This window comes from Conger conger, chromosome 2, assembly GCF_963514075.1.
Source record: "Conger conger chromosome 2, fConCon1.1, whole genome shotgun sequence".
Classification (NCBI taxonomy): Eukaryota; Metazoa; Chordata; class Actinopteri; order Anguilliformes; family Congridae; genus Conger; species Conger conger.
Window position 1 is genome coordinate 19,675,599 of NC_083761.1, and position 27,054 is coordinate 19,702,652.

Below are 27,054 nucleotides of genomic sequence, written 5' to 3' on the forward strand. Positions count from 1 at the left end.
TAGCGCAAATCCGACCCAGTTCTGCAAAAGCCACTTACTGCTGAACCTGAGAAAACAGCAGGGGTGTGTGGAAGCTATGGAATAGGTGTTCCGTCACCAAAAGAAATCAAACAATTCAACGCAATGTGTCTGATGAAACATTAACTGATGCTGATGATCTGGAATCGCAAGCTATACTTTCTATGGGTGAGACACTATCTGTAGTTATCTGCATCTCTTCAGCTAACCGAATGATCTGTTTCGGTATTCGTTGTATCTGGAAATTGGAAGGGAACTAGGTGCTGTTACTTAATTGTTACTTAATGAATCTTTTATGTCAATTGGCCACAAAATTAATTTCTCTGTTTATCTTATTTCCAATACCTTCCGCATATCAATAGGGCATGGGAAGCTTTGGGGCTTGGAGTTCAATAGAAAGAAGTTGGCTAAACTGAGACCTCAGGCTTTTTTTGTGCTCATATTTCTGTGAATATTGTATGCCTTGTGTGCCCTTTCCCTGTCTTTGTCCCTCATGTGTGATTTAACCATGGGGTTCTCCGTCCTCTCGCCCAGCATGGACACATTTGTGACCCTGGCCGAGGTGTTGGAGGCACGGGGGGCACCTCTGGAGGAGGACGATGTCTGGGCCCTCCTGCAACTCACCGGAGATATGTTACTGGACACCTCCTCTAAAGGTTCAGCTTGTTTGTTAACTATGGCATATAAAAACTTTTCTCTGAGACCTTACATGCTGGAAAATCATATCATATCGTAGCATAACATTGTGAAATAAATGAACTCCCTTCTCTCCCTATGGAGTTACAGTTAAAGCTTGATTTGTGTTTTGTTGATACATTTCCCTCTGTATGAGTTTTCATTGTATACTGTGGCATATGCTGCTGTTTACAAAAAAATACTGCAGTGTAATACGTGATATTCCTCTGTGATGTTCCTCTCTGTTTTTATGTATATAATATAATATAGAACAAACACAAACACTGAACTACCCAATAGCAGCTATGTACTACCAGTTTTAGGACTTTAAGCTATGATATAAACTAAGAACCTTCCCAGGAAGTTTTCTCATTAAACCTTCTTATGTTCTGACATTTTAATTTGGTCTGGGGATATATATTTATTCTTTATTTTTGCAGATTCTCCACCATCCTTATAGTTTTCATGTCATTCTGTCATGTACTATTTTATTTTTAATATATATATTTTTTGTTTTGCTTAACAGGTGCCCTTATCAAGGGTGATTTATGATAATTACCATGTGAATTGCCAATTTTAGGCAAACACGTATCCATTAGAAAATGTCAATTGAAACACTGTTTTTACGTATTTGACAGCAGTTCTAACCTGCAGACCACTGATTTAAAGTCAACCTCCCTGGAAGCTTATCAGTACAAACCCAGATTGGTTCCCTGGCATCGGTTTCAAAAACCTCCTGTGGCTGACAAAAGCAGGAAAAACCAGGAACACCATTTATGATACAATTTAAAATAATAAAATATGATGCAGAAAGAGCACAGGTACTTTTTTGATATATCTATAAAGGTTCATACCTTAGAGATATGGTTTCAGGTTTCGCTATAGATATGTGAAATCTACTAACTTGACAGTAAGCTACAGGGCCAGTCTGCCTGAGGCTCTCTTTGGTCTCATGTGGTATTACAGATTATATATCTTTTTCCAGGAAACAGCAAATGTCATATCATCAGTCCTGGATCCCTCTTACTGTCTGCCAGTGGCCACCTTGCTTTTAAGAACTGTGGCCGATCGGAGGACGTCAGCTCTTTCAGTGCCCCTGAAATGCTGCAAGGACAGGCGTTCACCACCAGGCTTAACACTGAGAAGGTGGGTAACTGGAGAAATGGCAACTGTGTACAGTATTTGATAGAAACAAAATGGTGACTGAGATATTGCATGTGTAGTGATGAAGATGTACAATGCCCTCCATAATGTTTGGGACCACCTAGTGGTTGCTCTTTTAAGTACTGCTTTGCGTACTGTAACCTAGCCATACTGTGTTTGCGGCTAACCAATGGTTTGCATAGTGTAGCCTCTGTACTTCTGTTCATGAAGTCTTCTGCGGACAGTGGTCATTAACCAATCCACAACTGACTCCGTAAGAGTGTTTTTGATCTGTTGGACAGGTGTTTGTGGATCTTTCCTTATTATGAACAGAATTATTCTGTCATCAGCTGTTGAGGTCTTCCTTGGCCTGTCAGTCCCTTTCTGATTAGTAAGCTTACCAGTGCTCTCTTTCTTCTTAATTATGTTCCAAGCAGTTGATTTTGGTAAGCCTAAGGTTTGGCTGATGTCTCTAACCTTTTTATTCTTGTTTCTCTGTCTGATAATGGCTTCTTTGACTTCCATTTGCACAACTTTGGTCCTCTTGTTGATAAACAGCAATAATAGTTTCCAAAGGTGATCCAAAGACTGGAGGAAAGACTAGGTGCTGAGAGCTCTCGTATACCTGCATTAAGGATGCAATTAAACAGACCCGAGCAATTATAAACATCTGTGAACCCATGTGTCCCAAACATTATGGAGGCAAATCAAGACATAATTGGTCTTTGTCCCAAACATTATGGAGGGCACTGTATATGCTGTGTGTGTACCAATGGGAAATACATGCACAGAATGCTATGACAAAAATGTCCCTCATTGCATTTCCATATTAACATTGATGCCTAAATATGTGTGCAATCATGGAAGTACATGCATAGAATGCTATAGAAGCATCTAGAGAAGCATGTAAATTGGATTCTGTGATGGAAATGTTTCCATTTTCTGTGTATTGATTGAAAAATGATCACTATGTAAAATGATGGAAATGTATACTTGTGCTGTGATTGAATGGATGATGTAAATGGTTTCCGTTCAAGCTTTGTAATTAGGGGTCCAAGCATGAATTTTAAAAACTGTAAGTTGTACAGATATGAAACTTGGCAGGTAGCTTCACCAATACTCAGGTTTTTGAAATAATGCCAGATTTAATTTGTGTCTTCTGTCAATTAAAATGTTTTCAAAAACATTACTCCTTCTTCCATATGCTCTTAGTAATCCCGATAAATGTTATTTTTTTTGTTTTAATGTTCCAAACCGTGTGTCCACGACAGGTCAATCAATTGTTTCGGGCGTGGCCATTTTTTATAAAACAGCTGTAGCTTGTGCTCCTCAGTAAACTCAGTCCACATATGTAGTCCATGATTATGTGGACACATGCCAATTTTAGCACCACTCGGCCAATAGGTGCTGCTATGAAAAGCAAATAAAATGAAATGCCTATAACCCATTTGACCAATAAGGTTGAAATTTAGTACCTTCTGTGGAAGTCTCCAACATACTATTGCTAACTAAGACGTAATCATCACTGCATGTCTTCTTTCTATCTTAGATAACATTACACAGTGCTCTATAATAATAATCGCAATACACACACACATGCAGGCACACACGCACACACACACACACACACATACATGTACAAATGCATAAACACACATACACACACACACACACACAAATGGCATAGCACGGTCAGATTGTGGTCATTTTAATCTTCAAAATGTGGCATCCTGTGGCATCAAAGTCAGATGCCAATTCCTTGATCCAACAAATCAATATACTAACTCAGCGGTAGATTTCAGAAGTATCCCTTTGGAGGACAGTGTGTATCTCCCATCTGATTGCTGTCACTGTAATCTATGCATAATTAAGTTTTTGCTTGCACCATATAATCACACAGGCACAATAACAGCACCTGCTTCAATGTAGTATACCTTTTCCCCCTAAATTGATGCCATTGCCAACTGCTGGTATATTACTCAAATCGTTCCACTGATCTTCCGATGTAGTAAGCTGATGAAGCTTTCCTTTGTGTGTATGTGTGTGTGTGTGTGTGGGGGGGGGGTGATTTGCTCTATTGCATTTCCTGTTTTGGGTTGACAGTATATAGTGGGTAATGGTTTATTTTGACCAACATTTTTATTATGTTGTGCAGTAGCTTTAGTTATTATTTTTTATTCACTTCATTAATCCAGATGACTCATCAATCTACATTCCGAAACAGGACACAGTAAATGAACATGCTAGCATAGCATGGAATACGTATATATATTCATTTAGTCATACATTTTTGTCCCGCTTGGGAACCAAAAACTCCAACCTGAGTCGTTGTGTGGGTGGAGTGTACCTTGAGGAGTCAGATTACTGCGCCATCTGGTGGAAGGATAGTGTAAATAATGTGTTCTGCATTATCCTACTGTAAATTCCATCTGAAATCTGAAGGGTTGTTTTTAAATAATTTAATGTGTGTATTTTTTAATGTGCAGTGATTCATCATATTGTTGGTTAAATATATTTGGAATCCATCTGTGCAGTTATCAGTAATGGGTTCCAAAACTCTCTTTTCCCAAGAGTATCTGTCCATTGTGTTTAAAAGACACCATTGGCTTTTCCCACTTGAATTTGCCAGCCAAGTATTTGAAAGTCTGTCACCATGACAACAGAGACATTTAATATACAGGCTGCCACCATCTCCTAAGAATGTGTGTGCGATTATTTGGCATATTGGAGAACATGTCCTTGGGGAAATTGAAAGAACTGAATGTGACTGAATTCAGTTGTATTCTTACATATACAGTATGTGTATTTATCAATTCAAGATGTTCTTAGAGAATAGAAATGGTGTCTTGGTGTTATGGGTGGTCTACTTTTTAACAATGAAATCTTGTTTGTACAGTATCTATAAAATTAATCAAACAATAATACCCAATACACACCCAATGGTGCTGGATGCCTAGTAACTAGTTAGCTGTAAGGTGAAAAGAAACAGCATACAATCATCGAAATATCAGATTAGGTTTTTATTCAGTTGGGTAAAATTAAATGGATGTACATCTAGTCCTTATTTCCTCATCAATTTCACATTCCAGCTTTCACAAACATGTGTCAGTTTTCCTTTCCTGGCAAAGGCTGCAATGTTGTCATTTTTTTGCCCCTTTAGATGATGGTATATTCCCTGGGAATGACACTGTACTGGTCAGTCGATTATCGACTTCCTGAGAACCAGGTGGGTTGCATTCTCATATTCTAAACTACAGAACTACATATTCTAAAGCTTCAGCTCTGTTCAGCTGCGTGACATATGATAGCCTGTATACATTCCTGCCTTTCAGCCTGTACAGTTGGGCGACCATCTGAACGGCCTCTTACTGAGTATGTGCGAAGACGTATCTCACAGACGGGCCAATCTTCTGACTGTGTTGGAGAAGTGTGAAGTTCATTACAAGACAGAAGTCTTAGCACCTCCCTACAAAGTCATCAAACAGCTGGTGGAGGACTTCTTCCGGGATTCTGTAAGGGATTTCACAACAACCACTACCTCTAGAACTACTACAAGTATTGTACTGCTGCTGGTAGTAAATGGTTGGCATTTATATAGTGCCTTTATCCAAAGCGCTGTACAATTTATGCTTCTCATTCACCCATTCATACACACACTCACACACCAACGGCGATTGGCTGCCATGCAAGGCGCCGACCAGCTCGTCAGGAGCATTTAGGGGTTAGGTGTCTTGCTCAGGGACACTTCGACACAGCCCGGGCGGGGGATCAAACCGGCAACCCTCCGACTGCCAGACGACTGTTCTCACTGCCTGAGCCATGTCGGTAGTACTGTATTACCATTGCTACTACAGCTGCTATCACTTTTATTACTACAACTACTTAGGGAACTGGACTTCTAACTGAGAGGTTGCAGGTTTGATTCCCATTGCCCTTGAGTAAGGTACTTGATCTTAATTGATTCAGTAAATGTCTGGTAGTATAAATGGATTATATCTAAAAATGTAAACGTATTACTTATTGCAGATGGGAGCATCTTTTAAATGTCAGGGTGTACAACCATTCTTATTACTACTTGCACAACTACTATTACAAGTACTACTCCTGCTAATAATAATAATAATAATAATAATAATAATAATAATAATATTTATAGTCATAATAATATCATCTTTATTTGTCAGGAACCTTCAAAGCATGGTGCTCAATTTGGTATTCAACAATGTTGTTCCAGGTGGACCATGCGTCTGAGAGCAAAGCCCACCTGACTGATCGCAGCCAGATGATCAGAGAAAGATTACATGGTGAGGACATTCTCAGAGATTTAATTTCATTTCTCCAGCACAGTGCATACGCTATAGCTAACTCCCAACGCAGACATACCTACTCTTATTAAAAAGAAATGAAGTGCTGCTTTGCCCAAGTGTTTAAAAATGTATCCAATTGAATTGAGTTTAGTCACAATAGGGAGAGTGTTCTTATTTTACAGAAGCAGTCTACAGTCACCATTAATGAACAGAATGAACAATGTGTTTAAACACAAGATAAATCAATGAAAGTGTATACAGTACAGGATGTAAAAAGAAGCTAAAGGCTGTTGTTTACTTGAGGAAGAGGTTGCCAGTTAGTCATCTGTCAGTCATGTCCAGCTATCACTAGTAATTTCCCTTGAAGGTCATATCTCTGGCTCTGACCAGAAGGCCAGATTCCCCCCAGTCTTCTCCCCTGGGGTGGAGAGGGTGTGTGCTCTGTTCTGTTTAATAACAACATGGCAGCTCTCAGTTACACTTCAGCAAATATGACTTCGCAGGTTTAAAGGAAAACAGATGCTATCGACAGCACATTGTCCTTAGGTACACGGCAGTGTTCAAGAGTGTGAAAGAGCGTGACATGGTTGGATATGCTGATCCAATCAGATACACAAATTATAACATTTGTTGATTTCTTAATTTATTCACTGCTAATGAGAGTCTTAATTTGCAGGAGGTTCGCATCAGCAATCAGCTTGGGCACATGCAATCAAGAGCTCACCAGCCCATGTATACCAGTCTGTCTCCGACAGGTAAATGTGCAGCAGTTCTGTACGGAAAATCTAGGGCCGGTTGCAACAGCTGTTAATAGAGACATGGTTGTCACATTTGTTCGCTTATAAAAAAATGCAAAGATAGGGTGGCATCTTTGATATCTGGAGCACCAGTGAGGAGCATTCCTTAGTGCAAGAACTAAACCATTACAACAATGAAAGGACCAGTGTAACTGCAAACTGCCATATACATTGGGTGCCATATACAAATCCCCCTGTGGGACTGGGGTTAGATTTCCTGTCATGACACTTTCAGTATTGTATCCAAGCTCGATGCTTAAAGGAAAACACCAACATTTTGGGAAATACGCCTTTATTCTGACGTGTAAATAAGACAGCTTCGGAGTTGCTGTAAGGTGTATTTCTTCACTTTGAATGAGGTAGGCTACTGACTCCTATAGGCTTCGTCTTTATGCTAGGCTAACATGTTATGCTAAAATGGAAATTGAGCCAGTGAATGCACAAAAATTAAAATTAAATAGAATATCTCTTCTATGTCTAAGTCCGAAAAAATATATTGAGAGGGACGGATGTCTGCTCTGCTTTAACAAAAGCATCCACCACCAGAGATCTGAAAGACAATTATAATAAACTGGTAGGGGTTTAAATAAGGGGCTTAAGATGAAAGTATTCAGAGCAGCATGATATAAGCCTTTCTATGCCTTTCAGTAAAAATATGCTTAGCAGACTGAAGGACTGAAGGAAGGAGAACTATCTGTTTGCTTTGTGTTAGCATCCTGAAAATACTGAAGAATTAATAGAACAAATAGGAGTTGACAACCATGGTTGGCATTGACAAGAAGCAGCCAGCCATTTTATAATTTTCTTGTATTCAACCTTTTACTGCAGCTAATGTGGTAGTACACTCTCAGAAATAAGGGTAGAGTGGAGGTACATTTTTGTTTTTTAAGGATCAAACTACCCAAATGTTCTTTTTGGTAGAAATCAATGCAATGGCAAGTGGTACAATTGTATGTATTGTATATGTATAGGGTACCACCCCAGCGACAAGCTTTTCTAACCTTTTTCAGCACTTTTCTAACCATTTTTAGAGTGTATACTATACTGTATCTGAGCACTTAGTAGGAAATAATTAATCATCATTAATCATTGCTACAAAGCAATCCGATATCAACATTCATTATCAAAATTACAGTGAAACCCAGGTTTGGTTAATTTGACAGATTACAGATGTAGCTCTTTCACATTATTTGCAACCACATAAGACTAATTGGTTGATAATATGTGATTCCTATTGAAATTTGATTTTGTTTTATCATGCAAAGCAACCAGAAATTAGACCATGATAGCTCTTAGAGATTTATTGGCATTCATATTTGTACCTTGTTGGTTTAGTACATCCAACTGATTAAAAAAACATATATATGACAGACAGTACAGAGGTCATCTAGTAATATTTTTAACACATATCATTTTTAAAATGAACAAATCAGGAAGGGTCAGTACACCATAGATATAAAAAAAAATGGGATGGTCAACATGATTTAAGTCAGTTTCAGTTGCAAAAGTAGTGATGCTGGGCCTTAAGTGGCATTGACTGAATATGCATTTTTCCTTACCCAGAATTTCCCAGGAGCGACATCACAGTGGCAGCTGGAACACCCCAAATCCATTCGTCTCTGGTCTCTCTGACCCCAGAGCTTCTCGCCTCTCTGATTCCACTGTCAGTCTCACCCAGAAAAAATTAAAGGTACTAATTATTTCACAAGTATGGCAAGATAAGTATAGCAATTAGTGAACTTATTTTAATTGTGAGTAAAAATGTTGACTGAAACTATTGTACAAGCATCCATTATTTATTCAAAATATGTGTGTATTGGTATTTTGAGATATCAGTAAATAGCATTCATAATTTTTTTATAGGGGCATTGCATAAGCCTGAATTTCACTATAAGGTCAGATGGCAATTACTAAAAACATAAAGCACTGTATTTCACAAAGACTTTCACAGAAAGCAGCTGATCAGATTTGGAATGAATGTAAGGGACTAAATGGCACAAGGATAATGTTTGCCGTGTGACTTGGGACAGGCTTATGATGCCTGTATGGCCATTGCTCCTTTGTGTTAACAGAACCAGGGACCTGAGTTTGTCAGAAGCCTGGAGCCCCAGATTGTCTTGGAGCTTCCTGGATCCATTGTGGTAAACACAGAATGAAACCCCCGCATCCATCTGCCGCGCTCGTTATAGCTGCAAATTAAATGTTGACAATGAACTGCTTTACTGCTTCAAGAAAAATTCAGAGCAGAATAGTCTTTCACCTCATCCTCCTCCTTCTCTTTTCCTCTCTCTAATTCTCATCAGTGTCTCCTCTTCCCTTTCCAATTTTTCATTCTCCCTCAACTGAATTCAGTTCGGTGTACTTTATTTGCATGAGATATTTCAATATACTGAATGTGTTGTCAAAGCTTTACATAAATAATTACATAAAACATTCCATTTATCTCTCCCTCCCCCTCTCTCTTTCTCTCATACTCTTTCAGTCTAAGAAAGGAAAGTCATATTCAACACAAAGAGAGCTGAGTGTGGTCATGCCAAATGGTCAGCGCATCCTGGTCAAGTGTGATGTTAAGTCCAAGGGTGCCGATGTCTTTGACATGGTCGTGGCTCATGCGAACCTGGTCGAGCACTTCTACTTCGGCCTTGCTTTCATGGACGGTGAATGTTGCTCCACGTTTCCTCCCCTGCCAGAATTTTACATTTTATTTTGTCTAACATTTGGTAACATCGGGCCATTCTCTGAAATGCTAACATTTATTGACTTTACTTTTGTTTAGCATTCATTGTATGTCTCCATCAAGAGAAAATAAAACATTTGTCAATGCTACTAGGGATTTCATATTAGGTACTATAGGCACCTTTAAGTACTACTCTAAAAGCTTCCATTCATCCAGATACCTTTTGTCAGTTTGTTTTCAGATATCTGTTAAAAATATGGGAATATAATGTCAAATGGGGGCTATAAAAAATTGTTGTCTCATCTACAATTGTTTTCACCATAGTCAAGTTTTTAATATTGTTTTATTGATTTGTCATTGTTACTTTTATTATTTCATCATCATCACTTTGTTTTTTGTTAGATGATGAATTTTTCTTCCTGGACCACGACATAAAAATCTCAAAAGTGGCCCCTGAATGTTGGAAGAAACTGCCCTCTGCGAACTTCCTTCTTTTTCTCCGAGTTAAGTTTTTCGTGGATGACATCGATTTAACTTTGTACGTGTCACATGTTTTTCTTTCTGTTTACGTTGTCACTAACCTTGATTGCAGCACGTGTGTACAGTATGTAGACAAGCTTTCCATGCTGCTAAAATGGTTATGATTATTTCAGATGTGTTCATTGTTTATATTTGGCAATAGTTAGCTGTGGTTAGAGGGGTAATGGTGGTCTGGTTGGCTGCTTTTGAAAGGCACAGGCTCACTCGTCACCAGTACTATCTGCAGCTGCGGAAGGATATTCTGGAGGATAGGGTGTGCTGCGATGAAGAGACAGGCTTGTTCCTTGGTGCTCTGGCCCTCCAAGCTGAATATGGGGACTACATTCCACAGGTATGTGCTGACAAATATGCTATATTCATAGCAACAAAGATGGCAGACTCTCATCACATTGAAGATCTGTCCTTGTCTTGTTCAAACTAAAGGCAACCTTGGCCCTGGAGACCCAGAGATTGTTTTCTGTTTTTGTCTCAGCTCTTGTTTACACAGATTGATCTGACAAAAAAGAGTCTAAGCCCAGATATTGAGAGTCTGAATGATGAAGTGATGAGTAATTCCATGGTCACTTGCATTCATTAAGGCTATTCATTGATCCAGTTATATAGTAGTTTGGGTTTCTTTCTGGATGGAAACCAAAAACCAGAGACAAATCTGGCACAACAGAACTGTTGCCTCCCCCTGTTGTAGAGTTTGGTCACTGCAACAACTTTAAAGCTATTATCTTATCCAGACCAAGGGGATTATAGTGTCTGGTCTCCTGCACGTAGTGGAAAGATTTTAACCAAGGAATGTGGTAAGTATGCATTGTGAAATATTAAAAATAGATTGCAAATACACGGTTACAAATACTGAAATCCGAGAGGTTCTGCACTGTGTACTTTGCAAATCCACCAATTGTGACCTTGGAATTATAATGTTCTATCTGCATTCTGAGTAGTTTTGAGTTATCAAAGCTTTCGCATCCTAACACAGCAAAACTGAAACGCAGGGCAGTTCTTCATAGATCAAAATGACAAAAAGTAGCTATAATATACATATTTATGACACTAACCAGTTTTTGACAAAATAACTGTCTGTTAGAACCATATAATTCTAAGGTCTCTCAATTTTTTATGGTATATTAAGTGTTTTCATCCTATGTCCTGTCAGTAAAAGGTTCAGTGACTTTTTAGAGCATTATCTCTGGAATGTTGTTGTGTGGAATATAAAGTGTGTGTTTGATTTTTCACAAAGGTGTATGGGAAGAATTACTTTCAGCCAGAGCAGTATGTGTCTAAGAGGTTGTTGGAGAAGATGGCCTTGCACTGTTTAAAAGACGAGTTATCCAGACTCCATGCACTGAGCACCCAGATGCTTCCAGAAGAAGCTGAGCTGGAGTTTCTAAAGGTGACTGTTGTCTACAGGCCTCTGTGTCTGCCTACAGATTCTTTCAAAATGGAGGACATCCCAAAATATTCGCACAGTCTTATATGTTTCATCTGCTGTTTTTTTGGGTACACGTTTTATTTTTAGTAATTTATTTATTTTTAGTTTTTTAGTTTTTAATGTGAACCCTAGGTCCCAGAAGGGCCAGTGGCTAATATTATGTAATATTTAGAAGAAGACTACATAAGGGTTATGGAACTGGGCTTGCCACTCTGAGGTCGTTGGCCCTTTTAGCAAAGCAAGTTATTTAGCACTTATTGCTTTGTAAATACCCAGCTGTATAAATGGATTGTTGCAAAGAATGCAAGGTGTTTATGTCAGTCCCAGCAAAATGTCAGTGTGACATTTTGACATGTCGTGATGAAAGAGGCTGGTCGTTTTGTAGTATGACTAAGCAAGCTGCCCTAATCAGCAGTGGCATCTCTCAACTGATGTGTTACACATCTGTCATTAAACAGCTCTTTGATTGGGCTGTTGGAGATGGCGAACAGTATGGGGCTTGTTCAGGGTGGGTGCAAAAGGACTCAGAAGTATTGCCTGACAGTTCCAAACCTCCCTTCCCCCCATAGGTTACTCAGCAGCTTCCAGAGTACGGAGTTATGTTTCACCGTGTTGCCCAGGAGAAAAGAGCTGCTATGGGAGAGCTGATCCTCGGAATATGTGCTAAAGGAATCATTGTGTACGAGGTCAAGAACAACTCCCGCTTCAGCAGTCTGAGACTGCAATGGAGCGAGACAGACAGCATTTCCTCCACAGTGAGCACTATTCCCATCTGTACAACTTTTATCTGGCATTACAGCCTGGTTTCAATCATCATCGGTCCTTACCTTTTACTTACAGAAAAGCCCAGCATTTGGTTGTTTTGTTTGAGTTTTTTGATGAATTTAGTGATCAACAAAATTAATATACAAGTTCTATAAATGAGACATTTCTGTTTTTTAAATTTGCTAACATTTCTAAAAGCATGTTTTCACTTTCTCATTTTGGGTTATTGAGTATAGACTGATGGGCAAAAATGACCCGAATAATTCATTCGAATGGGCCCGAATACTCTCTGAAGCCACTGTATTTATCTCTCTCACATTCTGTGTACAGTATGATTAAATCTGAGCATTAAATCTGTGTTTTAAATTTGTTTAACTGATGTGCACACATGGTGAATGATAACCACTCAGTCCTTCATGCTCTTTCCAAAGCGTCGTAAATTCAGTGTCCAGAACAGCGTCAGTCGACGAAGGCACACCTTCATAACGGAGAGCTCAAAAATCTCCAAATATCTCCTCAGTCTCTGCTGTGCCCAGCACAAGTTTTACAATGAAATGAATTCACGACAGCGTAGCCACAGCATAGCCTCAGGTAAGAAACAGTTCATTACAAATGCTACTTCTATCTCAACTGTTACTGGTGCTTCTACTATTAATATTACCATTACTACTGCTGATGCTACTGCTAGTATCACAACTGATAATACTAATGCTGCTGCTACTATTAGTATTACCACTACTGCCGATGCAACTGCAAGTATCGCAACAGAGACTGTTACTGTTGCTGCTAATCCTACAATGATTAATACTACAAATGCTGAAACCATTTTCCCAGAGGAGAGTATTCCACAATACACTGCCGTGTGCAGGGCCCAGCGCAGCCAGGTGAGGGCGCTGACCTACTCTGACGTCATGCTCAACGGCGGCGGCCGACACCTTTTGGACACCCCGCCCAGGGACTCCATGAGCAAGCACTGTGATGAACTGGCATCCAAGATGGAGGCACGCACCAAACAGCAGCAAGAGCAGAGGGAGCCTCAAGAGCTTCAAGAGCAGCAGGAGGACAAGGACAAGCAACCGGCCTGGAGGTACATGCCCCTGTCAACTCACCGGCAGCTATCACACCTTATTTTATTTATGTATTTTTTACACTTGAAATGAAATTTGAAATTTGAAAGTAGTTTTTCCTGACCAATCTTAGGACAGCTAATTACAGTGATTATACCAAAAAATTGCCACGGTAGCACACGGCTACAGTAATGGACTTTGATGCAGGCATCAGTTTGTTACAGTTGCACACCGAGGACTGGGGTTCGATTCCCAGTCCTGCCAAAGCCAAGTTTGGCTGGCTCTCATAAACGGCTCGCTGCTCCGAAGGAGGGGTTAGTAGGATCGCTGCGCGCAATAGCGCATCGAGCGAGATGATACTCCGAAGAGATGATACGGCTTGAAGAAGGCGTGTCATTCTCAGGATCGCTAGATCCATCCAGGCCATCGAGGGACTGGGTCGTTGATGGTGTATCCTAAGCTCACATCGATAATCGGAATAGATAGGGTGCAATTGGCTACGAAATTGCGAGAAAATGGCAAAAATTAGAAATATAATAATGGAAAATACTTGTATCTATGGTATATTTAAAACATAATTCTGTTTTAAATTCTCAGAATTCATAATTCAATATCGATTGAATCCAAGCCATAGTACTTATATTCAAGGCCCATAGCATTGCAGTGCAAGCCTTAGATTCAAGCTGGTTGGTGTGACCTGTGTCAAGATGTATGTGTTTCTTTCTCAACGCTGCCATTTGTTTCCTAGAACTCCAGTTCCAAGCCCCTGTAAAGAATCCACCTCATCCTTACACAAGCGAAATTCAGTGGCTCACTCTGTGGCTTCAACCTTCAGAGGTAAGGATAGATTAACTTCACTTAAGGAAATCGACCCCTAAACACAGCACAATCAGGGAAAGGATCAGTGTCGAAATAATGGAAAGATTTCGATCCTTCACAGACAGCACCTTAATCTTAATGGAAAGGTATTGACATCCACTGTAAATGCCATCACATCAGTGCAGGAGCTGATTCTAGTTAGTTTCACAGAGGATTGTTTTTAAGCCATTTTTACTGCTGATCTGCCCCGAGTCTCATAATTCATATTGTAAATGAAGCTTGCAATTAAATATATTCATCTCACTGGTCTAGTCTAGTCTCACTGGTATTCTTATTTTAAAACTAGATTGAAAACAGAATACTTTATCGTTAAAATAAATGATTTGTACGTGTCTTGGTACGATGTTCCAAATTGAAACGAGAGGTGAGATTTGTTAACATGCTGCATATTTTCATTGCGAGTATTCAGTGGTCAGTCAGTGAACAGTGCAAACATAAGATAGCATATAGAAAGAAACATTGAGTGGTGTGTAACTTTAGCGTGTTAGTATGTGTATGTTATTCTGTAGACCTCACTCAATAAATTCAGTTTAGCAGCCACAGATTTTTCTGTATTTCACACTATAGATACCCCAACAAGATTTGCCATGCCTGAGCGAGAAATTGTCTGTGTCTCCCTGAGGAAGGACCCTAAACTGGGACTTGGTAGGTGAACTGAAAAGGAAAGTTCTTTGAATTTATTGTAAAAGAGCTTCTGACATTTACAATACATCTGTTTACATATAAACATAGACTCTAATTTATGCTGATGAGCATATTCTCACACCATCTTCTAACACGGTAATATATTGGATATATGGGTACAGACATGATTGTGATATATAGAAAATGTATTACTTTTTACAAAGCAATGAATTGAATATACACTGAGAAAGTAAAACACAAACAGTTCAATGCATCATTAATTATATACACAGGAATTATATGCCTCTGCTTGGAAGCTGAGTCTTGGTCGTAGTTAGATTGTTCAGCAAGACAATTAATCCAAACGTATATCAAAATGTACACAGAAACAACAACCATGTTCTGCAATGGCCATCCCAGTCTCCAGACTTAAATCCCATGAAAAACCTGTTGTCTCAACTGAAGAGGGGGTGTCCCAAGGATATCAATGATTCTGAAAAGTTCTGGATGGAGGAATAGTCAGAAATGGTCCAAATGTGTTCTCTAACCTTATCACAAATTATATGACATGGCTGTCATCTTTGCAAGGGGTGTTTACTATTAAACCAAGTGTGCCAATAATTGTGGAACCTGTTTTTGGGGAAATATTTTCTTTGGTTGAATCATTAATAAAGCGCATTACTTTACGTATGTTGGAAAATAAAGCTTATGTAAATAACAATATGTATACAGCACTTTTTATGCATATTTATCAAGGGTGCCTATACTTTTGGAGCCCACTGTATGTAATCATTCATCAAGTTAAGGGATTTGTAACTGTCTCATCAAGAGTTGTTCTTTGTAAAGACAAATTCAAAGTCATATTTTGTGTTTAGGCATTGTGCTTATTGGAGAAGAAAACACAGAGAATTTAGATCTGGGGATATTTATTGCATCGATCGTCCCTGATGGACCAGCAGACAAAGATGGCCGTATAAAACCAGGTACTGTACTGTCAATCAATAATGTGAGTCTGAAGACACATAGTAAATGCATGTTTGATGCATGTTGATGTTAAATATGGAGAGTATATTATTGGCCTATTCAAATTTGAGGCAGATGGTTCACAGCACAGGTAGAGAAAGGCATAGATTCCTTCTGCAAAATGTGTATTCTGTGAAGACTAATGGCATAAGTAGCTGCTCGAGAAATATTACATTAAGCGAGATTATGGGTAAATCAAACTGCAATGTTTTGACATCTCTGATGAAGCTAATGCTCATTTACCTGATGATACCAAGAGACTTTGTCACTTCATTGCAAACAAAACTAACTTGAATTAATGAGTGAACTGAGATGAACTGTGCGTTTCATTTAGTAGAAAAGTCAAAAAGTCTCTGTCTCACTGTGGTCTTTGTGTGTCTCTCCAGGTGGGAGGCTGATTTCTCTCAATAAGACCAGTCTGGAGGGGGTGACCTTCAGTGTAGCGGCTGACATCATACAGAGCTGCCCGGATGATGTGGAGCTCATCGTCTCCCAGCCCATCCGTGCGTTCATTGATTAAATGACTCCTTCTGATAATTCATTCAAATACAGTGTAATCGCTACCCTTGAATATGTATATTGCGCTTGAAAATTATTGAGGATGAATCGGTAAAGGCTTAATCGTTCTTCCTTTTGCTTATGGCTGCAAACGTAAAGGTCACCTTTAAAGCATTGATTCAGCGCGCTGTACAGTACATGCATGGACACAGTCCTCTATCTGAGTCTAGCTTGCAGATACTGGCTTAGTGATACTGTGTAGAAAGGTGTACTGTATTTCTTGATATTTACAAAAAGGTACGAAAAAAGATATTTTTAAACATCAAATTCAACTTGATTGTTTTGAATGTTCAACTAATCAATGACAGTATCCATCAGGAGAAATGTACACTGTGTGCATGTAACCTCTCGATCTTATTTATGTTTTATAAGCATGCCTGTATTTATGTATTTCCTTAAAACAGGTACCCCTGCACAAGCCCATGTAGGAGCTGTGCTTGAAAGAAACTACGACTCCCAGACAACACTGAACGCTGAGTACCGGCCAGGCGAGGATGACCCGGAAGAGGTCCTGACCGTGGAGATGACCCCCAGCTCTGCCAGCCGGCTGCCCGTACCCATGGTTCGGGTTATGGATGCACAGGTGTGGCTATTGTACCCCTTTGTCCAAAAACTGAATGGGCTTTTTACTGAGTCTTTGAGGCAGATTCGGTGAGCAGTGTGTCCTTGTGACAGTTTTTACGAGCCTCTCTACGGTTCCCGCAGGAGTGCTACTCCAGGTCGTCATCTTTGTCCAGTCTAAAAGATGATGAAGTGATCTCTCTGGAGCTGAGGAAGATTGATGGTAATTTAGGAATGAGCATCATTGTGAGTAAATTAAGGGTCTTATTAATAATACATTTAAAAAACAACATACTAGTGAGCACTTTATTAGGTAGACCTATACACCAGCTTGTGCGAAAAACAAAGAACATCCAGTGAGCAGTTCTGTGTTCTGCGGGCAAAGTTCTGTGGGCAAAACATGTTGACAGGTCAGAGGAAAAGGGCCAGACTGCTCAAAGCTCACAGGATGGTGACAGTAATGCAAATAACCACACATTACAACAGTGGTAAGCAGAAGAGCATCTCTGAACACATCAAACCTCTTAAGTGGATAGGCTACAGCAGCAGAAGACCAATAAGTCAAAATATAAGTCTAATAAATACCTAATAAAGTGCTCAGTGTATATGCCAAATTATATTTGTAAACCATATATATACAATTTATTGTATGTCTGAATATTTACTGAAAGATAAGCACTTCACCTGAACGACAAGCTTTGGTAACACTTTATTTTCCTGGCTGTTAATTACCTAGTATTTACTGGGTAAATACCAGCTACTTGTGTAATTATTGGGTGACTTCTGATTTCAGCTGTATTTACCCAGTAAATGCTCGGTAATTAACAGCCTGTGAAGTAAAGCAATAACAAAGCTTTTTTCCAGCGCATAAAATCAGTCCCCAGTTGTTAAAAATAACCAGACCCAGATTCAAGGGAGTTGAATATATCTGGGTCTTGGACTGGGAATTTAGCAAGGTGACAGGTTATTGACCGCTGGAAGACGGAGTAGCAGGCACCACATGTCAAACCCTAGTGGGCTTAAATCACACACTATAGATTTCACACACTCCATGCATAATACAAATAAAAATCTGTATCTGACTGCCGTAAGTGTAGTTTCTAAATTCCTCTGAAATTTAAACGTGAAAACAAGTAATAGTGCATTGTACTTATATTTTAAAATGTAACAGTTGTTTGCCTGAAGAATGTTTACATCACTGAAATAGCACATTACAGAGTTCTCTATCCGCTTTTGTCTAGGCGGGCATTGACAACAATGTGCGTGACGGTGGGGTCTACATTAAAAGTCTGGTTCCAGGAGGAGTTGCTGAACAAGATGGCCGTATCCAGATAGGTTTGTATACATTTTGCATGAACCATACATCTAGAGCAATGGCTGATGGGAAAAGGCGGGTGTACAGGGCAATGGACCTGAGTGGATGTAGCAAAAGGGGTACAACTTCAGGAATTTATCAAAATGCAAATAATCCAACACTAAAGTGAACATTTTTCTCATTTCTGATTGTTTTTGTTCTTTCCAAGTGCTTATACCCTTATTCCCTGCACCAAAATAGTAATAATGCAGTAGTATATTTCAGATATACAGATGTACCGCTCAGTGTAATGGTAACTTTGGTTATTTGCTGATTTGATAAATGCCACAAATGGCAAAGCCAATATAAAATATGTAACTTTGACATCCTTAAAGAAGAACTCAGTGTCCACTCATTTACAGGCTCTGCTTAAAACATAAGTTCCTTGGTGTGTCCACTTGAATGTGGTAAATCGTGCTTGTCCATTATTGGCTCTCTGCACAAAGGAACGGCAGACATGTGTAATAGCAGCCCTTCAGTCACTCTAATAAAGTGACAATGGAGGCACATTTTTTGTTCTTTAAGGATCATATTTCCCAAATGTACCCTAAAAATACAGGAATGTTCTCTTTGGGTACAAATCAGTACATTTTCCCAGCAATAAAGCGGTACAATTTAATGTACCTACAGTGTATGGTACAGTCCCTGTGACAAGCACTTCTCGTACCTTTATTTCTGAGAGTGTATGGGTGAAGCTGTCGTGATGCTGCACTAAAGCCACCGCTCTTTGCCGAGCAGTTGGGTTTCTCGTCGGCTGCGTGGTGGTGTGGGTGCGCGTACGCAGCGGAGGTGTTAATTGGCTGGGCTGCCTCCGCGAGGCGGACTGTGAGAGGGCGATGACGATGGCGACCCTCTCCCTCTGACAGGTGACAGACTGCTGGCGGTGGACAGAGTCAGGCTCAGGGGCGTCACCCACCAACAGGCTGTGGACACCCTGATGAGGACGGGAGAGGTATGTCTCAGCTCCATGGCAACGACCAGGGTCACGTTCAGCCCAGACAAAACATAGCAAAACGTTTTTTTAAAGGTACAATAGGTAAGATTTTTGTGTTGAAACATTGTAAATCCCTTCCTATCATTGAAAAGGGTTCACTGACATGTTGATCACCCTCTGCCTGTGTTTATAGTCCTTAAATTCGGGTTTCAAAATGTGCAGTTGACGGGCCGGCACTCTGTACCAAAACATTGGATAGCTGTACAATAATTCAATCCCATTGGTTGAAAATTGGTTAAAATTTCCACAGCCAATGGCATTTCAACGTCAGCATGTTTATTGAGAAGGGGGAGGGATAAACTGTGTTTGTTGCTCCTATTCCTCTCTTGACCGTTAGAAGTCATATTGCATTTGCATATTGTACCTTTAAATGGAAATGGTCACGCATTGAACATCCTGTGGGTGGACTGACTGATGTAAGTATGGTTTATTATACACATTATCTGTATGTTCTCTGGGATTAACAACATAGTCATTATTGATTTGGGCTACACTCCCGACATACCCACCAAACGGGACCAAACATACCTCAAAGCCTGTCGCAAACCATTGAGAGGAAATATCGTTCAATCCAGAAACCGTAGCAAAACATTTTCAGATTGAACGTGCCCCAGTGTTGTTTCTATCACATTGAGTCACAAAGCCACATTAGTCACAGTCATACTCAACTGCTCTGTGTTGAAGCAATGTCATTAGCGCAATGTGATGGGGAGTTAGTCTGTCAGGCTAACTCCTAACAGGGCTTTAACTTGGCCATGGATAGCACAATTACACACCTGGCTCACACAGGCTACTAATCATTAATGTGAGATAAGCCTCTCTGACTGCCATTGCCTACCTGGGAAGTGCTTCAGAAACGTTCACACACTTAAGTGCAGGTGGTATACAGTAGCAGTTGAGAGAGTATATGACTGGCTTTTCCAAATAGAGAAAAGGAAAATCAGCACTGAGCTAGATTGAAGATGGATCAGGCTCATAATGCCCACCTTGTTTACACCAGCCTCTGTCCAGCAGCTTGCCTTGGCTTTGGTAATGATCTTTAGATTACCTGGGCTGTGTTCCACTATCCCCGGCAGGGTTCATTGGCCGAGGGGTCGCACAACTTCCGGCTGGCTCAGGCCCAGAGGCATGGTGCAGGGGGTACAGTATCTGCAGCCTGTAGGCTGAATCCCCTGCCTGCTGCCTGTGTTCGCTGGTGAACACTGGTCTGCTGGACATGGCTGACCTTGATATCAGGAGCACACAGGACATCAGCGACTGAACTGATCCCAGCCAGGGGCCCATCATTGCCAGTGCTGGTTTCCTTCACAGGCATGTAGCAAGCAGCAAACCTTTTGTTTGTCTGTGACAGTCAGTGGTGGTCGCTCTCTCTCTGTCTCTCATTCACTCATTCAGAATGCTTTATTGGCATGAAATACATCTATAAATGTGGCCAAAACAGATGTAAATCAATTCAATCTAAACAGAGTACAGTAAATAACAATGAGTGAACAGCACAATAACAATAGCAATGCTAATACTGAATCAACAAAAGGGCAGGCTGCAATATACTATGCTGTAATTGGGGCTGTTGGTCCTTCTCACATTTATCCTTTGATAGGGAAGGGAAGTTCTTTATAATTATAGAACAAATATTTGTCTTATTTTGGAGTATTTCTTATTTTTTGACAATAATTTAGGAAGCAGTGCATCTCTGGCTCCACCTCTCCTGTCTAACAGTGACCTCTGTATCTCTATCTCTCTCTCACACACACAAGAATAACATGCAGTAAGAAAGCAGATCCCCCCCCCCGCACTCCCCCTCCCTGCATGCAGCATGTTAGTCAAACTCATGGAAGTGACTCTCCATCGTTTGGCTTGTGGTGACTGGTTTTTCAGGTCGTGAGCCTGGTTCTGCAGCGGGAGCTAATGCCAGAGCAGTGCTACGGCCCCGATACCCAGAATACCCAACCTACCCTGCAGGCCCTGCCCGCCTCGAAAACCCCCCAGACCATCCGTATCAGGAAGATCAGCTGTCCTGCAGTTCCCATAGCAACATCCTTTTCCATCATGGCCAAGGACAACAGCTTCATGTCTTTGGGTAAGCTGAGAGGTGTGCCCAGGAAGTGTTGAGATTGCTCGTAAAACTGACATAAGACAAAACAAAACACTGACAGTTTGAAATGTTCCTCTTGCTGTTTGCACATTAAATTGGCAGCTTTTCGCTGCTGTTTCAAGTATACATGAAAATAGCTCACTCACATAGATTTTGAAAGCACCCTGTATTTTTGAAAAATGGATGTGTGGGTAATTGCTCGGCTTTATACCGAATAACTACACCACCATGAAAGTGCTACTTTGTACCAAGGGACTTTTTTTTCCAATAAGGGTTATTATTTTCCTGCAGCATGTACAGCATAACAGCACACTCCTGTACTCCATCATTATATCGCAGTTTTTGAAATCCATAAGCCGTATTGTTTGGCATCAACAGAGAGGTTTGTTGCAGACCAGCGATTTCAGTGACAGCAGCCCTTTCTGCAGAATAGTAAGCGCTTGGTTTGTTGGCAGAAAACACAATGGAAGTGATGGTGAGGAAGAGCATTAATGGCCTGGGGTTCAGCTTCATCATCTCACCCCTGGACACCCCAGGGGAGTCTGGGACCATCGTCCGGATCAAGACGCTTTTCCCAGGCCAGCCGGCGGAGGAGTGTGGGCTTATCCAGGAAGGAGACATCATCTTGGCCGTCAATGGCCAGCCCCTAAGGGGGATGTCCTACCAGGTAACGGGGGGAAGGACGTGTCCAGTTAAACCCACGTTCATTTCCTCATAAATCCTCAAGAGTTCAGATTTAACCTCCTGACCAAGGTTAAGTTGTCTGTGGATAGGGATTCACTGGGGGAACTGACCTATCAGGTGACAAGAAGGGAGGGAACGTGTCTTTTCTGTGTATGACATCAACACATTCATTTGGTTATTTTTCTTTGTTCCTCAAACAAGAAGCATTCTTTATTTAACTAAACATTTTCTTTTGGCCTTACCTATTATTACTGTCATGGAAATCTCTGTAGACTTTTGTGGAGTTTCTGTTGACAGCCATTATTTTGTATTGTATTGTCTGTCAGTCATGCATAAACTGTGTGCTTTTATATCCCTTTAGTACGGATAATAGATTTGATTGGTGAGACAAGCCATTCATTTAACACCCCGGAATGAGTCATGGTGGTTGATGAAAAGGAACAAGAAAAAAACTAACAAATGAAATGATGAAATTCTTCTTGACCTTCAAGTAGACTGACAAGGCAAAGTAACCACAGCAACAGAGTGTCTCTCGATAAAAAGCACATCCTTTTTTTCTTAACCTTATCCAACCCTACTCCTGAGGGATGATGTATCTCTCTGCTGCTCTGAATAACTAGGGTTTTATATCAGACAGGCTTCCTGATACTTGAGGCAATATCTTTGATCTGTGAAGGGCAGGTCAAGTCCCACAATGCATGGCATCTGACCTCTGCTGTCCAATTCTCCAACATAGAGCCCTGCTGCCCTTTCCATGACAGAGGTCTGGCACTGCATTGCATCAGATCTGTACTGTTCCCTCTCCCTATTGAGATTCCCCAAAATGTTTTGGATCTGACTTGCTCTCTACTTCCCTCTACAGAAAGTTATCCATCTTCTGAGGGGAGTCCAGTCTGAGGTCAGGCTGACCCTCTGTCGCCCTGCTGCAGGTGTCCTCACAGACTGTAACCATACCAGGGTAAGGACATTGGGCCCCAATCTGACTCCAATCTCCAGAGCTCAGTCCATCATCTCACCTTTACCGAGCATGACAGCAAAAGAAAAAACCATTGTGTAAACACAGTTATGGTGTTAAAAAGGTAGCCTATAGCATAGTGAAAGGCTGAACAACAAGCTTGCCAAAAACCTTTTATTTTATTGCTTCCCGTATTTTATGTTTTATTGCAGCTTTGCCATTAGCAAGCTTTGATTTTTACACAGGCTACATTTACTGGCACACCTTTCAGTGTTGACAGAGCTGAATTATATGGAGCAAGGTTCCTTTGACAGTGTCACAACATAATGAGAAACAAGTTCTGTCCGAACTGTAATTCACTGAACCTGCAGTGGTCTGTTTTAAGCTATGCATCTGTGTCTGTGCTAAAACAATATGATTCTGCCCTTTCTGTCCATCAGCAAATTAAAATCATTAAAACGTTATGAGTTTTACTCACATTTGCTATTGTTAAGGTACATGACTGGGATCCAGAAGGTTGGTGGTGCAAGCCCTGGTGTGGCTACGATAATAATCCTCACAACTGTTGGGCCCTTGACCAAGGCCCTTAACCACATGGTAGCTGCCCACTGCTCCTAAGTAATGAGGATGAGTCAAATGCAGAGGAAAAATTACCCCACAGGGTTCAATAAGTTATTTCTTATTATTCCTGTAATACTGAGGGTCAGAGCTAGAGTCCAATACATATGGTGCGAAGCATGATGAGAGCCCCCCCCCCTCCCCATGGCTGTTCATATGGGTACCCTCAGCAATTCCTCTTCTGGTAATAATTATTGTTGAGAAACTCTTTTCATATCAACATCTTACCATTGGGCATAAAGTGGGGGTCCTAAAAGTATCATGTCTGGTTATTCATTAGCTTTTTATTGTCATAATTCTAACTCTTCCTCCCTGTCTTTGCTTGGTAGAGTCCTACATCCACCAAGAGGGGAGTCAGGTCAATGTCGCTCGACGTGCGGCCAAACTATTTTAGCCGGTTTCGTGGGAGCACAGGCTTCTTGGTGAAGAGGGCCCAGGACACAGCTCTGAGATGAGCGCAGGCCCCCGGCCCCCCTCCCCAGGAAACAAGAGACTGCAGCAGTGGTGATGGGGGAGACAGTGGAGTGACCACAGGGAGCAAAGAGCTCAGACCTGGTAGCAGTGCTAAAGGCGATAATGCATTCCAGACATTCCAATTGCCTATTGAACATTACAGCATTGTCTATAGTATACAGTACAAAGCTATAAGGGGCAGTGTGTTGCTTTAAAGATTAATGTTCTTAATGGTGCAAGCATTCGCTTTTAGTGCAAGACGCAATATGCATACACTTACACACATGCAGGTATAGTACATACAAGCACATATACTGTACACACGCACATGCAGTATGTGCATGCACACACATGCATACAGTATACTACATATACACTCATACACACATTCTTGCATATACGACACTGAGTGTTTTGCAGAAGAGGATGTGTGACCTTTATCATAAGTAACATGTTGTGGCCTTGTTTGCCATGTCATTAAAGGAGATATGGGCTTCAACTTCGATAGCCAACATTATACCAGCGCCTCTTCAAACAGCGACAGAGTCAGAGTATGAAGAGGAGGATGAGGGTCAGACAAAGGTGAGAGGTGCTGTTATCAATGTTAGTATTTCTGTATCGCTCATATCCTACCCAAATTTAAATTAATCTAGGCTGGCCTTTGAAAAGAAATCAGTCATCCCTAGTCTCTGAAAGCTAAATATAAGCAAACAGTATATGGCAGCATTTTTAAGTTTACCGATTGTACTAAATGGCTTGACGTGGAACCATAACTTCCAAGAGGCCATAAAGTGAGAGTTCCTTTTACACTCAGAGCTGGAACAGCTGGTAGGAGAATGTGACTAAATTGGAAAGGAAAAAAAAACGCTTGCACTGCAGTAACTCTGGCTTGTCTGGATTATCCTGCTGTAGGAGGTGAGACACTGGGGCAGGAGATTACTGAGAATACTGAGGGGAATTAGCAGGCAGTATTCAGCCCAAGAAGTACACAGTCTCCACTGACATTTCCTGTAGAGTATCACCTCTATCCTAACTGAGCTTGGTTTCCAAGCTGCTGGAGCATGTCTTCTACGGCAAATCACAAATATATTTAATTTACCTCTTAAATTGAATTTCTTCCACTGCCCTGGTGAGCATGCTTGGGGGAAGCTTGCCTGGCTGCCACTCTTAAAGCACTCCTTCAGGCACTGCTAGGGGTTACAGGCACAAAGCTGACAGGGGTATTAAGCGTCTTTAGCGGGGGCGAGTGTCCACTGCGAGTTAGGGGGGCAGACGTGCAGCTCAGAAGCTAAATCCTCCGTGGCCGTGGCAGTGGTTCATGGGAATGACCCTGGTGTGAAGGGCTACCTGAAGTTCATCTGGAAAAGTCCATACCAATATCACTGCAATACATGTGGAGGCAATCCTCCAGAAAGAGTAATTTATTATGTCTTATCTTTTAAGTCAAATATATATATTGGGGGCGACATTGGCTCTGGAGGTAAGAGCTGTCGGCTGGCAGTCAGAGGGTAGCCCGTTCGATCCCGCCCTGGGTGTGTTGAAGTGTCTCTGAGCGAGACACCTAACCCCCAAATGCTCCTGATGAGCTGGTTAGTGCCTTGCATGGCAGCCGATCACTGTTGGTGTGTGTGTATGAATGGGTGAATGAAAAAGTATCAGTATCATATGTACAACTTTTCGATAAGGGCACTATATAAATGGCAACCATTTACCATTATTTTCAAATAAATTAGAAAAACATGAAAGCCCAAATGGTGCAGTGGGTAGCACTGTCTCCTCTCAACAAGAATGCCCTGGGTGGGCCATTCTGTGTGGAGTTTGCATGTTCTCCCCGTTTCTGTGGGTTTTCTTGTCTTATTATAGACTTGCATGGCCGATGAATGTGTTTATTTCATGTTAATTTTCAAAACAATTTCCTCAAATTAACCCAAATATATCGTGGGTTCATATGTCAGCCATTTTAATAGCCTTCATTGTCTTCAACTATACCTATAACACATCACAAGGGGGCAGTAGAGAACCATTAATGAAACAAAAGAACTTTGTTCGATAAGGATCTCTAATACAATTTTCAGAATAGATTTTTCACATTTCAGGTATTTTTAAATATTTTTAAATATTTTAATTTTTTGGAAGGTTCAGTACATACATACTACTATCAGTATTTTTGCATGCAAATTATTTATGTAAATTATTTGTTAGTTTATTTATGAAAACATGAATAACACTTGTAGTCAATTAAAAATATTTACTTCACAGGATAAGTTACAATTTTAACGTCTTCTTGAAATTTTTGGGCCAGCACACATAGACAACAGAATGAGAAAAACAGGAGGCTGGCATCTCCAAAACAGGAGACATGCATCTCCAAAACTAAAATGGCTATACATTAGTCATAACCACAGAACCATGTTCCAGAATCCTCTTCTATATACACTGACCTTTGACCTTGTTTGACAAAAAAAAAAAAAAAAACAGTAGAGCTACAGTACAATGGGCTCCCTTTCAATCCTAATATTTGTAACCTTTCTTTTTACATTACAGGAGGAAAATAATTTATGAAAGACGCCAAGCCATGTGCATTCGATCAGTATTAAAAGGTAATACTGGGATTTAATAAGTGAGAGAACCCCTTTGTTTTCTTTAGGCCCTATGGCATTTAGAAAGCTTCTGACAGTAGCATTGTACAGGAGGAAGAATGTGTGGGAGCGCAAATTGTGGCTCTTTTTAAGGCAGCGTAATCCAGTGGTTGGGGAAAGGCTGAACAACAAGTCTGCCAAAAACCTTCAGCGTGAACCTCTCATTTTATTGCTTCCCGTATTTAATATGTTTTATTGCAGCTTT

General features: G+C 40.6%; 1 protein-coding gene across 1 annotated transcript; it reads left to right on the forward strand.

Annotated features, from left to right (window-relative positions):
• The first annotated feature begins 553 nt into the window (after positions 1 to 553).
• On the forward strand, positions 554 to 26,805 carry frmpd2 (FERM and PDZ domain containing 2). Its single transcript, XM_061230382.1, has 29 exons — positions 554 to 674; positions 1,679 to 1,839; positions 4,997 to 5,062; positions 5,169 to 5,348; positions 6,071 to 6,140; positions 6,820 to 6,898; positions 8,504 to 8,630; positions 9,013 to 9,081; positions 9,423 to 9,597; positions 10,020 to 10,155; positions 10,350 to 10,488; positions 11,389 to 11,541; positions 12,150 to 12,335; positions 12,777 to 12,936; positions 13,180 to 13,432; positions 14,161 to 14,249; positions 14,859 to 14,936; positions 15,791 to 15,898; positions 16,325 to 16,441; positions 16,925 to 17,079; positions 17,202 to 17,303; positions 18,299 to 18,392; positions 19,278 to 19,363; positions 21,284 to 21,485; positions 21,956 to 22,167; positions 23,047 to 23,142; positions 24,087 to 24,312; positions 24,694 to 24,792; positions 26,755 to 26,805. Exons 1-27 carry the CDS (start codon positions 554 to 556, stop codon positions 24,210 to 24,212), a joined length of 3,540 nt encoding a protein of 1,179 aa, XP_061086366.1. The 3' UTR covers positions 24,213 to 24,312; positions 24,694 to 24,792; positions 26,755 to 26,805.
• The last annotated feature ends 249 nt before the right edge of the window (positions 26,806 to 27,054 follow it).